This window comes from Rhinopithecus roxellana, chromosome 2 (assembly GCF_007565055.1).
Source record: "Rhinopithecus roxellana isolate Shanxi Qingling chromosome 2, ASM756505v1, whole genome shotgun sequence".
In the NCBI taxonomy this organism is placed as follows: domain Eukaryota; kingdom Metazoa; phylum Chordata; class Mammalia; order Primates; family Cercopithecidae; genus Rhinopithecus; species Rhinopithecus roxellana.
In genome coordinates this window covers 145,849,093-145,863,024 of record NC_044550.1, presented here as the reverse complement: position 1 = coordinate 145,863,024, position 13,932 = coordinate 145,849,093, and the positions used below count along the sequence as shown (strand labels likewise).

General features: G+C 39.6%; 1 protein-coding gene across 4 annotated transcripts in view; it reads left to right on the top strand.

The window, feature by feature from the left end:
* Positions 1–13,932, top strand: part of ATP8A1 (ATPase phospholipid transporting 8A1) — a 267,599-nt gene that overhangs the window by 235,549 nt on the left and 18,118 nt on the right. For all 4 annotated transcript variants that reach the window (XM_030921962.1, XM_010363768.2, XM_030921978.1 and 1 more), the window contains one exon: positions 330–437. In XM_030921962.1, the coding sequence (XP_030777822.1) occupies positions 330–437 (108 nt within the window). The remainder of the gene's footprint in view (positions 1–329; positions 438–13,932) is intronic.

The following is a 13,932-nucleotide window of genomic DNA, read 5'->3' as shown; positions in this document are numbered from 1 at the left end:
ATCTTTCGGTGAGAGCATGCAGACCAAGAGTAAGGCAGACTTCCAAATGTTCAGGGATAAAAAAGGTAAGAGTAAGAGGAGAAAACTACCAAAAAAGCTAGAGGAGGAGCAGTTCTAAATTCCAGTACCACAAACATTGCAACTGTTGTAGAAGAGATTAGCACTTAAAGATCCAATTTAAAAACACACACAATTAGGTAGAAACTCCTACAGATAATATTTTTATGGATATAATAAAAAGTTAATAAAGAAATTTGAGAGAGTTTCATTAGTATTTGTGTACTCGGTCTACATAAAACTTTTTTGACTCAGATTTCCTTGCTCTACAGTTCAGCCACATAGCGATATGGGGGAGCATCGCACTCTGGGTGGTGTTTTTTGGAATCTACTCATCTCTGTGGCCTGCCATTCCAATGGCCCCTGATATGTCAGGAGAGGTAATGTGTGCTAATAACTCATGATCCAACAAAACCTTAAAAACTGGTATTTTTTTAGCGAACCTTAATCATTTAGCATAATTTTCCATCTTGTTAGTTTATATTAAAATAGTATTTGACCGTTTAAAAGCTGTTTTTAAACTCCACAGTTTTGAGTGATTAATCTTGAGAGAATATTTTGAACTTGAGCATTTTACTTAAATCTGACTTATCCTTTCATAAACATAGCCAGGACAATAAAATACGGTTGTCGGGAGCTTGAATCTCTTTAAGGATATCCATATAGAAGATGCCATTTTAAAATTACACCATAAAGCCACAAATACATTTTGATTAAAGATTTGGGGAAATGGTGAGTTTCTGTCTTGGGACAGTCTATCATTTCTTCTGTTATCTCTTATTCTAGGGAAAAGTCTGCTGTCACTAGATTAAATGCACTTTTTGAGTTGTCCTAATGACATCAGTTTGGTTTTCATTTTGAAAGAATTAGGGCATCTGACATTTCAGCCTTATCATAGTCCATTTTCAATTCTGTCTTTCAGTTTCTTGTTACACGGGTAGGAATTGAGTTATTAGGTGTTCATGGGGGAGTGTCAAAAGATCTCCTTTCCTTCTGAAGAGATTCCAGCAGTAGGAGGGTTTATGATTTCAATTGCAGGAAATTTGACATAAAATGTATAAAAGAAAATGTGGAAAACATTTTGGGATTTCCTGTGACCTCACAGTAACTTGCAAATCAAGGTAATGTGAGCTCCATGACAGTACATTGTTTTACCGCAGTCACAGGAACCCTTTCCCGTGGTTTTCATGTATTTGTTGCCTCTAAGTACTGCCTGAGTACCTTTCACTTTTGACAGTCTGGTTTATAGATCATTTTCATGAAATTTTATCTGACAGCATCCTGCTTTTTATAAATTAGCAGAATGCAGACACATTTTTAAAATTTTGTGGTTAAATTTATTAGAGAGAGGCATTATATACTCTTACAGCAAAACCAGACGTATCAAGGAGTATGTACTTCCTTCGACAAAAAGTGAAGGCTTCTTTTGAAACATATATTGTAAAAACTAAAAATTTTACAGCATGTATTCTAAGCAGAACAGGGAGAAAGCTGTGAGCGGGTCTCCTCTTTACCTTGGTTTCCGAGTCCTTTTCCTGAAATAAAGCAGTATAACTGAAGGAAAAAAAAGTATGGGCCTGTGTGTGTATCTGATGATGACATTTGGAAAATTTAATTCTATTCTTTGTTTTTATTTGATGTGCTCTGTCTCATTGGACCTGCTTTTCCCTTAGGTCGATTTTAACCTGATATCTTTTTCATTAGACTTAAGTCTTTGCCTTTCTTTATCTCATTTCTTAATGTTTATTTTATTTTCAAAATGAATAACAAAAGATTTGAGATCCAGATGGTTTAAGCAAGTATGGCCAATAGGTTTGATGACAAGAACTGAGGTTTTGACCACCTACTTCTAGGACAAGTGTGAAGTTTAACTGGCTTTTTGCCAACCAAATATAATTCTACCCTTGCCTGTAGAATTCCCAGAATTACCCAAACACAAAACTTAATATCGTCTCTTGAGACTCATGGTGATGCTGTGTTTAATTCAAAGTGAAATGAATGTCAGTACTCCATCACATTTCTGTTCACTTCATATACAGAGGGAAGTGCTAACAGAGGTTCTTTTCTTGTTGTTTTATTACTACTGCTACTCTGAATATAGTGTTTAAATAGCTGGTGCTCCACTGAAAATATGAAAATGGATTAATTCAGCTGTAGGGTAGGCTTGACTAGCATGTCCAAAATGTAAGTCTGTTTTCTTTATTCAAGCAAAGGAAGAATACTTTAAATTTATGTAGCACTTTAGCACTCCCAAAGCATTTTGGTGTGGGTATGGATGTGGGTGTGGTGGGATGTGGGTGTGTGGGTGTGTGTGTAAATGAGCCTCACAGTAATGCCAATATAAGGATATAGTGAGAATACCACTCAGATTCTCCAGGGTAAATCATCTCCGTTTACTGTTTCTTGAGCATTAGGCTAATAAGTCCCCAAAAAATGTCATAGCTGTATTCAATTTTTAAAGTTTTTATTATAGATGTAGAGTCACTAGATATGTTAGATTACAACTCAGTTAATTTCAACGAGAATGACTACTCTTAGGTCTATATTTTTCTAATCTTAAAATTCTTAAGAATATAGCCAAATGTATATATACATACATATATAAATGTGAAAAATTCATGTATGTGCCAATATTTATATCTGTAGGTATATGCATAATTGGCCAACTATCTTAAAGCTTATTCAACTGTTAACTTTCATAGCAATATAGTATTGTAATATATTGTACATTACATATATTATCTATTGCATATAGTAATATATTATTGTAAGGAATGCCAGCATAAGTTAAATGTTAGCATCTGCTGCCTTGACATGTTTTATGATATCCACGTAATGAAACACGGCCCAGAGCAGCCCCCAGAACTTGAGGCCATTCTGCAGGAGTCCTGATGCAGGGTGTAGGTAATTTCTGTCACCACCACTAACAGGGTCATAAGTATCTAATCCAAAGACCATATCCCCAGGATCCCAGTCCTTTCCTGTGTTGATTTGGCAGCAATTCATTCCACACTAAATAATTAACTAATTATGTACATAAGTGTGTTTTGGTTGCCCAAAAGCTTAATAAGGGTCTCCAGGATGGTACCTTGTAGAGGTGGAGCAGACAGAGAATAGCAGCCCTGTGCTGGTTCAGGAGGTATTTTGGAGAGTGAGATACTGTGTGGTTCTAAAGGGGCATTGACTGAATAGAGGAGCTCTATAAAAAGGCAACCAAGATCTGGGAAGAATAACACCAATAATACCTCATGAATATTGAACGCTTACTTTATCCCAGGTAGTTCTGTAAGGACTATATATATAAATATATGTATTTTTTTTTCAATCAACCAATCCAACAGCTATTGAGATTCTTCTGTGTGTTTGACACTACTCTAGGAACTGTGGATTCAGTCCTGAATGAAACAGACAGAAACCCATGCCCTCCCATAGCTCACTTTGCTAGTGCAAGGGGGCAAACCATAAATACAATGAGTAATGAAGTATGTGCATATTTAAGTGTCTAGAGAAAAGTACAGCAGGCAAGGGGAACCAAGAGCCATATTTTCAGTTGTGTTTCCCATAGAGCCTTGTGGCATTTACTCATGGTCAGATTTTAAAACAAAACAAAACAAAACAAAACAAAACCCTGGAGGAGCTTGAGAGGGAAATGTCATGACCTGATTTATATTTTTGCAGTAGGACTCTGACTGTTGTATTGCAAGCTGCTTAGGAGGCTATTCCAATAAAGCAGGAGAGAGATCATGGTGTGTGGGGCAGGAGGGCAGCAGTGGTAAGAAGTGGTTGAATTCTGAATACTGTTTGAGGGGAAAGCCAATAGGATTGATGGACAGGTTGGACGTGAGGAGAGAGGAGAATTCAGGGCAGACTCCGTTGTGTTTGCCATGAACATCAGGAGAGAGTGCTTATCGGTAACTCACATGATCCTCACACCAAATGGGTTACCATAATCACCACTTTACAGATGTGGAAATTGAGGCACAGAGAAGTTAGGAACCTTAACTGACATCACTATCTGACTCATAGAGGCAGAGATAAGGTTTCAACTTCGATGTCTGATCCCCAGGTCTGCTACCTTAAACGTTGCCCTGTGCTCCTTCTCTGATAATAGTTGCTAAGAGGAATGTGTGGTGTTTCATCTGGAAATTAGAAGTCTGAAGGGACCCTCAGTCCTCGCAGGTATTTCAGGGATTTGTAAAGGAAAGGAAATCTCTGTATTCTGTTTTCCTGGCAGCACTACCTCCTTCATGTTTCTTCTCTCTGCCTTTTCCTCTCTATAGACATTGCAGCGGTCTTGTTCTTCCTTAGTCCTTCTTCCACATCGGTGCCACAGTAACCCTTTCAGAATGCTTCAACTCGTTCTCGAGCGACCACTGTGTCTTCGTTTCTTTCCTCATTCACTCAGACCTAATGGTGTGGGGCCCCTAGTGCCCCATAAATGAGTGTTAAGTGATTGGCAAATAACATTTTTTGCTTGCTTCTGTGTTTTAGACAAACAAATGAGAAACAGTGAAATAGAGGTTATAGAGAAGCAGCTTTCAGTTCACGTAAGTGCATCTCTCCAACTTCTTGTGATTTCCAACACATGAAGATTTTCAGCAACAGAACAGGATGCTGGTCTCATTTAATTAATCCTTCCCAGGCCAGGCAGATGAGCTCTCAGCCACTGTGATACTTAAGCAGCACTACATTCTATGCCTCTGAGCTTGTCTTCCAACTCCTAAGAGAGTCTCTTGTATGCCTCTCTTTACTGCGTCCACTTCAAAGAACTATCTTAAAAGGGCACCGATATTTTGCTCTAGTTAACAGGATCTCGGAGTGCAAATTATACAAATTCAGCACCTTACAGGTAGAGAGGTCTCATGCTTCTATATTCAGCTTCATGCAGATTCACACACAAATTAGGACTTTATAGTCATTTCCAACTTACATTCTTGGGTCATCTTTGCAGCAAAGGCAGAGCCATTTCTCTCTATGTGTTGAAAGAAAATCCTTGCTCCCTAAGTTGGGGAGGGAAGGGAACCAACATTTATTGTGTACCTACTAAGTTCTCCAGGCACTATGTTTAATGCCATATATTCCTTATTTTCACTAAACTCATGTTCCAAATCTGTGTAGTAAGCAAAGAAATAGCCGGTGACCAAGAGAATTTAACCCAGGCCATTCTTTTCAATCCCATTGGTTTCTGCTAACATTCTGAGGAATTCAGTACCTTCTTTTTGGGGCACGTTGCTGTTCCTTACTCTCAGGTGATAACTCTTTTTGTCTTGTAGCCGTCCTCCTTGCATTCAATCCATCTGCCATTTCCCCACTTTTCCCAGGGTCCTGAACAATTTCTATAAGCAAGCCAGATATGAAAGTGCTCCTGTCTCTTTAAAAAAGTGCCCAGAGTTATAATTTCCCCTTCTCAACACCCACCTGACTCCCTCAACCCTATTTAGAGAAATTCCATCTCACTTCATGTCCTTGCCTTTTGCCTCTTCTTAACAGCAATATTAGCATAAATAATATCCATTTTGTTTAAAAAAAATTTTTTTAACTATTAAATAGAAAACTCAGTAATCCTACATCAGCAGAAAATGAATGGTTGCCACTCAGCTATAATAGGGCCCCATTGATGAAGGGCCAGTCACTGTTAGAGGCACTTTTCATGTGGTCACTCATTTAATGTTCACAGCCACACTGTGAGGTAAATTCTTTTAGACATTTCACAGATGCAAAATGGCTAACTCACTCTCTGAAGGTCAAACAGCTCCAGAGTGTCTGAACTGCAGTGTGAACCCAGCCTGATTCTGTCCCCTGATGCACCATGCCCACTCCTGTCTGTTCCTTTTCCATTTCTTCTCTCATCTTTTCTTTCCCCTTCCCTGTGACTTTTCTCCCAGACTTATCAACTATAATTTAATGCCCTTCTAACATCAGTGCCACCCATCGAAGTACTTAGTTCCATCTGTTTGATGAACTGACCAGTCGTCATGTGCATATAATATTTCCATCTTCAGCTGTCCTTAGCTGCCTTTGTCTCTGCCCAGGGGTTCTTTTCAGAGCATCAGATAGCTTTTCCCCTTTTGCTTCCGCTCATTCTGCATGCCTGAAGTGACCGGAAAGCTATTCCTCAAATATCTCAGAGTTTAGTGCAGACTTCAGTTACTGTAGACCCAGCCAAGAGCTGGTTGTTCTCAGTTGGTGGGCAGGGTGTTCCCATTTGGAAAACATTCCTTCCTAGAGTTTTGCACTTTGTTTCCACTACAATAATTCTACATCTCTACCCATGATAATGATTCAAATGATAATGATTAACAAGTGTCCCACAGCCATAAATTATTGAAATATTTAACTGTTCAAAAGGAATTATATCGGGGGTTAGGGGCAGTGGGGGTAAGGTAGACATTAGAAAATGCAACAATAAGAAATCATTTAGGAAAGGAAAAAGAAACTAGTGTGACGAACTTGGCTGTGACTTTAAATATGTCGCTGTCTTCCTCTCCTCTCACAAATATGGTTGTGATTTAAGAGGAGAACTTTTTTTCAGACCTGACTTGTATTTTTTCACACCAGTACAACAATTTATGGGGCAAGGTAGGCCCTGGGGAAAAGTGCTATGTTATATAAACATATGCTGGCCTGCTTTTCCGACTGGTCTAAATGATGTTACTGGGTATTTTTTGAATTTCTAGGAGAAAATAGTTTAGCCAATGATTAATAAACCAGATTAAAAAATAAAAAACAAGCTACAGCAAGGATCATTTCATATCAGGATTAATAACAGAAGCTTAGTATCAGCAAAACTTTTAAATTTATTGTGGCATTGCAGACAGGCACTGTAAAGTCCTCCCAAGCACCATCTGTTTCTGCTCTCCCTGGCCTAAGGGATCTATAAAACTACTGAAGGAAATTGAAGTTAAGGAACGAGCATGTGTTTTACAGAATTTCAGATCTCTTGATTGAGGTTTGTAAAGGCTTTCTGAAAAACAATAAAAATCTTTGTTGAGCCCTTTGGTGTCACCCCGGTAGGAAAGGTATTAATAAACTACATTAGTGATATGATTTTCCTAAATTGTGCTGTTGCCTGTTTTATCCAACATAATAAATTACTTTTCATATGAGGAATTTCCTGGTTAAAATAGTCTTTATTCATCTATCAGCTTTTAATTACCTCCATAGCATGCGATAATTTATTGGTCTTAAGACCAAGCCTTGTAGATGAGGTGGGGCAGTGTTATGATATGATGGAGTTTCATCCGAGATTACTGTGTTTAGCCAAGTAGTCTGGAGGGAACAACTGTACAAAATTCTGTCAGATGTTCTTCAATGAGCCAATGACTGTGAGTCCATCCAGTAAAACCTGCCATTGGTCACGGTCCTCATGCCCCCAACAGTAAACGAAAGAGGCAGACCTTCATAGTTCTACAGGCAGCTGGCCAGGAGCTACTTCTAAGCCCATTTTGTAAAGAGAAGTATATATGGAAATGCTGAGAGGAAAAGGGAGACATGGGTATGACGAACGTAATCATGAATCAGGACATCTGGACATCTGCATACACTTTACAGTGAGAGCTCTCCTTAGAGCCATTACGAGAACAGGCATTGTGTTTTGTAACCACAGTACCTTTGCCTGCAATATACAGCAGGTGTAGATTGAGCGTCTCCTGTGTGCCAGGGCCTGTGTTAGGCACTGGAGGATGCAAAGATGAATGGAATTGGCCTTGTCCTTAAGGATCCCTTTGTTTAATGGTGGGGCATTGATGTCATAAGCGAGAGAGAGGCTGTAGTGTACCTGTATGCTACAGTGATGAGCAAGGTGTGAAAGCTGAACGAAGCCTGCTCCTGGTATGGTACAGCTTTAACTATTCAGCCCTAGAGGCCATTCACTGTCGCATTCATTCATTCCACAAATATGTGTTGAGGAATTAATTGGTGCCAGACACTGTTCCTCGATACCACGTTAATTGGGCAGGATCCCCATTGCCTAATTGAGGGGGCCAGGGAATGGGAAGGAGAAACAGGCACTAAACCAGTTAACAAATGACTAAATGAAGAATAAGTAAAGATAATTTGACAAAGTGATAAGTGATGGGAGGAACACAGAGCATATATGATAAGGGACAGGATTATAATGGGTGTTCCAGAAAGGTCTTTCTGAAGTTGGGACAGTTAAGCTGAAACTCACATGATGCAGGAATACCTGTCATATGAAGAAGATCATTTCACAGTTAAGGAACAGTAGGTGCCCATTCTCCAAGGCAGCAACGGGATTTTCCATTCAAAGACAAGGTCCGTGACTGCATCAGAGAGAGCTGGAGAGAGCACTATGAGGTGGGGTCAGCGCGGTGGGCAGAAGGCAGACTGCCTCTCTGCCCTACAGGCCCAGCATTCTGGTTTGGGAACCACCACAGCTTTTGTTTGAATGACAGGCCAGAAATACTCATGAAAGAAAGTGTTTCAATAAAGCTCATAACTGGACATAGTTCTTTTTTTTTTTTTTTTTTTTTTTTTTTTGTTCTTGCACTTGTCCCCCAGGCTAGAGTGCAGGGGCGCGATCTTGGCTCACTGCAACCTCCGCTTCCTGGGTTCCAGTGATTCTCCTGCCTCGGCCTCCTGAGTAGCTGGGATTATAGGCACCTGCCACCACACCCGGCTAATTTTGGTATTTTTAGTAGAGATAGGTTTTTGCCATGTTGGCCAGGCTGGTCTCGAGCTCCTGACCTCAGGTGATCTGCCCGCCTCAGCCTCCCAAAGTGCTGGGATTACAGGTGTGAGCCACCGCGCCTGGCCAACTGGACATAATTCTTGCATTCCATCTATGGTAAGGTAAAGGGATCATCGATGAGTGGTGTCAAGCTGCTTTGTTCAAAGTTATCACTTAAGCTCCCTAGCATGCATCATCCAAAGCAAGTTACTTTATGGCATATTTTTCAATGTTTATAAAAGTAACTGTGGATTAAACAAGATAGAAATGTATTTCTCTTCCATGTAATAGAAGTCATGTGGGAGACAGGCAGTCCAGGACTAGTATGGAATCTGCACAGTCATCAGAGACTAGGTTCCCTTTAACTTACTGCACTGCCAACCTTAGTGTACTTCCTCATAGTCTAGAATGGCTGCCTGAGCTCTAGCCATTTTACCAACCTTCCAGCTAGCAAGAGAGGGAAGGATTTGCCCTTTCTATTTGAGGCTCCTTCTTAGATATTACCAATACATTTCTACTTAGATCTCGTTGTCCAAAAGCTAATCATATAGCCAAAGTAGCTGCAACAAGAGAGTCAGAGGGATGTAACCGTTGAGCTGGAGGAAAAGGTGACCAGCCAAGGACAAAAGTAATTGCATCTAAAGAAGATAGAGAAAGGAGATAGATTGGATAGAATGAAGGGCAACTAAAAGTCTCAGCCGTGGAAGTCAGGTTTTCTATGTAAGCCATGTAACAGCTGTTTTTCTTTAGCTAAGTGCTTTTTGAAGTTTTGAGGTTTTTAAAAATCGTTTTCTACAGTCTTGAAATGCAGGTTATTTTGTTTTACAGACTGACTGACTTGTAATCAAACAACTGATGCTTTATGAGAGGGCTTTTCAAACATTTTCTTAAAAAGCTAAAATGCAGACCCATCACAAAATTATAAAAACCTGTAAAAATAATGTAACAAGTAAATATATTAAACATTGAGATAACATACCCTGTCTCATACAACTTTTTTTTTTTTTTTTTTGAGACGGAGTCTAGCTCTGTCGCCCAGGCTGGAGTGCAGTGGCGCGATCTCGGCTCACTGCAAGCTCCGCCTCCCGGGTTTACGCCATTCTCCTGCCTCAGCCTCCCGAGTAGCTGGGACTACAGGCGCCCGCCATCTCGCCCGGCTAGTTTTTTGTATTTTTTTTAGTAGAGACGGGGTTTCACCGTGTAGACCAGGATGGTCTCGATCTCCTGACCTCGTGATCCACCCGTCTCGGCCTCCCAAAGTGCTGGGATTACAGGCTTGAGCCACCGCGTCATACAACTTAATAACATCATAGCATTTTAAAATTTTGTTTCTCATAATGAAAAAAATTTTTTTTACTAATACTGTCCTCATTTTTCTGTTACTTTTAAGTTTTTAAATAGGACAATAATGAAGATTAAAATAAAACAAATTATGTTTTTAATTATCTTCACTATTCTGGGAACTATATTTCTAGAAAATAGTTTCAGAACTGCACATTTTCTAGTGCTCTTGATGCCTTTTTAGAAAGATTCTTTTCTTTTGCATGTTTAGTTCTCATTGTGAATTGATATATACTCAAATTTTTTTTTTTTTTTTTTTTTTTTTGGCAAGACTTAACTTCTAATTGTTCCAGGTCCCAACTAGCTCTTCCTCCTTTCCCTCTAAACACCTTTTTTCATCTTTTTTTCTTTTATGATTACTCTCTTGCCAGAAAACAGAGATACAAAGGTTGTTTCTTGTATCATATGGCTAGATTGAATATTGATTCTGAGCCCCATGAGATGATCACCCCTTTTTCAGCTCCTCATCACCCCAGAGAAATGTCCAAGGGAAAGAAGCACATAAATGCTGTGAGCTGGTATCTAATTTGCATATTTTCTAAGATCTGTGTCTGCGTGTTTGTTTGTTTGGGATAACCAAAGCCAAGAATTTTCTTTGTCTCTGAGTAATCAAAAGCTGCTGAGAATAATTGTAAACATATTGGGGTTTATCTGAAACACCCTTCTATTTAGTTATTTTCTGGGTGTTCTGCCCTGTCTAGTTTCATGGAGAAAGTAATCATCCCATGTAAGAGCCCAATTCAGTTCAATTAAACTGAGATTTATGGAGTGCCTATCTGTCAGGGCCTATACTGGGTTCAGTGGATCAAAAGTTTCAAAAAGAGGCCATTCTGAGGAGTTAGTTTGTCATGGAGTAGTCCCACAGACAATTAGGATGTAAGATGCTAGCTGTTATGATCACAATGCACAGGGACTAACAGAGAAGAGAGCGCTGGACCCCCAAGCTGTTGTTTGGAAAAGTGTCTTGGTACTACTGTTCCCAAAGCTGTCCAGGAAGGTGGGTGTGAAAAGAGTTTTCCAGGTAGAGAACAGCCCAAGCAAGGAGCAAGTTTGGTGTTACCAAGGCAGAAAATGGTTGGAGCTATAACCAGAAAGTTGAGCAAAGCCAGGTCATGAAAAGTTAACCTGAATGTCATTAACATCATTACTGTAAGTCATGGCAGACAGCTTGTCATTACAGAATATACAGTATTCCAGAGAGTACCAGAAGCCATAGAATAAAGGTTTGAGGCAGAGGAAGTGATAAATGCTATTGATAAATTAGGAAGTCATGAGGATAATTATATTTTGACATGAATATATATCATATAATTGAAATTTGCAAGAGTTGTTTTCAACTAAAATGAAAGATAGTAAAGTTAGTTCTTAAAGATAAGGCCCAGAACAGAGAATTTGGCATTTGCACTCCTTTGTCTTTAGGCTTTCTCAGAGGGAAGTATTGAGCCAGACTACCCAAGATGTGCAGCTACTGAAGGATTCAGTGGCACTTCACCTCTTCATGCCAAGGTTCATATGAGCTTAGAATTTGTCTCTGGTTAAAGTGCAAGGTAGCAAATTCACCACTTACTGCTAACCCAGGGATACTTGTGTACTACCCAGTTCAACCCCACACCCAACTACCATAATGAATTCAGACTGGAAGGCTCAGGCTTCTGAGAAAGAGTCCAACAACTTTATGACCTCTGCAGTGTCCCACCGTGGTATTTCACCAGCCTGGAACACAAAGACACTTTCAGAAGTGTTTGCAAGTTCAAATTCTAATGACACTTTTCAGTGTCTGAAAGCAGAGTTGATTTTGGTGAGTCTATGTGAGGTTCCCATACATCAGTGGTAGCATTGCCAACAGAGGACTCCAGCATTCTACTGATAGATTTCTACCTTGCCATAAAAATATAGATATTGATATTGTGGATTTTAGCTTTCAAGATACTCTAGAGTATCTTTGCCATAAAAATATAGATGTTAAAGTTGTGGATTTCTCCAGTTTTCGGGGTATCCTAGAGTAAGTCTGGGGTCTCAGGTTTCATGAATAAGATCTTCCAGTCCACTGAGATTGGGTGGCTGAGAAAAGGAACTGGAGGAGAAAAGAGTCTATTATGGGTAACTGAGATTAGATGAGATGGGGCTGAAATGGGAATACAGCAACACAGAATGCACCTTTTCCGAAGAGATACCTCGCTAATAGAGCATAGACAAAGCATTGTGGTATAGCAAGGAGGAAAGAGCCACAGTGTGGTTGGAAAGATCAAGAAAACTTGTATGAAAAGAAACAGTACTTGCAAACTCGAAGCTAAGCATTGAAGATTTTTATTGATGATGACTTCACGAAGAAGATGCTTCCTGAGAAGACCAAAAGGGTTAACTGAGATATAGGAGGAGACAAGAGAAATTAAATGACCTCAGACCATGGCAGATAGGTTTTAAAAAGAGAAATGTGGGAGGTGTATATGTTTCGGGGAATCATGGTACAAATCATCTCTGAAGAGTTATACTACCAGGATGTTTCAGAGGAGTCGGAGCCAGAAAGAACCACTGACTTCTTGGATTTGACAAACTCCTCAGAAATACATGATGGATATGCCACTTTTGGAGTTTTCTCTAACTCGTTAACTCCCTTGGAAATGGCCTAAATCTTTAAAGATAAAATAGCCTTTTTACACAAAGGAAAATGAAAGGTTCCATTCACAGCAACAACAAGAAGAAGAAGAAACCTTAGCCAGTTATGTGAATGGTTAGTAGAAAGAAAACTAGAAATTTGACAAAAATGAGAGAAATATTTTAAAAGTTGAATAAATAAACATACCATGCTCTGAATAGAAGGATCATTAAATTGTCAGTTCTTCCCAATTTGTGAGCCATTTGGGGGAACAACAACAAAAAAAAAATACACCTTCTCCTCTTGATTGTAATCTAGCCTAGAAAAATAATTCTAAATGCAGAGAAAGAGATTAGAGTCTGAAAATAGAGGCATTATTATACTATTTTGAGTGCTTCTCATATCAGTGAAAATTAAAGTTTTTTCCTCTTTAAATTTTATAATAAAAATTTTTCAATAACTTAGTAATATATTAAATCAATAACATATTGCAACCAATATATGTCAAAGCACTATTCTAGTTTCTGGGAATACATCCATGAAAGAAAATCTCTGCCTTTGGGAGGTTATAACCTAGAGAAGAAAAACATACAAACATAAGTCTATTATACAGCAGGCTGAGCTGTGTTAAATGCTCTGGAGGACTTGAGTGCAGGGGAGAGGATGGGGTGGGGTGCTGTTTTCAATGGGGTAATCACACAAGGCCTCACTGTACCTGGAGTGTTGTGACCAGGACCTGTGGCTATCTGGAAGAAAATTCCAAATGGAAATAGACAAATGCTGAGAGCCTGAAGACTGCAGAGTGGTGGAAGCTGAATGAGGGAGGGAGTGACTAGTAAAAGCACTATTATTCCTAACAAACTAATGCAGGAACAGAAAATTAAATACCACATGTTCTCACTTGTAAGCGGGAGCTAAATGTTGACACACAGACACATAGAGGGGAGCAACACACACTGGGACTGGGGCCCACCGGAGGATGGAGGGTGGGAGAAGGGAGAGGATCAGGGAAAATAACTAAGCTCAATACCTGGGTGAGGAAATAATCTGTACATCAAACCTCCATGACTCAAGTTTACCTATGTAACCTGCACATGCACTCCTAAACTTAGAAGTTGGGGGGAAAAAGGCCCTAGCGAGCTGGCCTTAAGAGATAGGGCTGGGGCAGAACACCCAGGGCCATGAGGCAATTGTAAAGACTCTCAATTTTTCTCCAAGTCTCTGGAGGGTTGAGCCAGGGAGTCAAAAG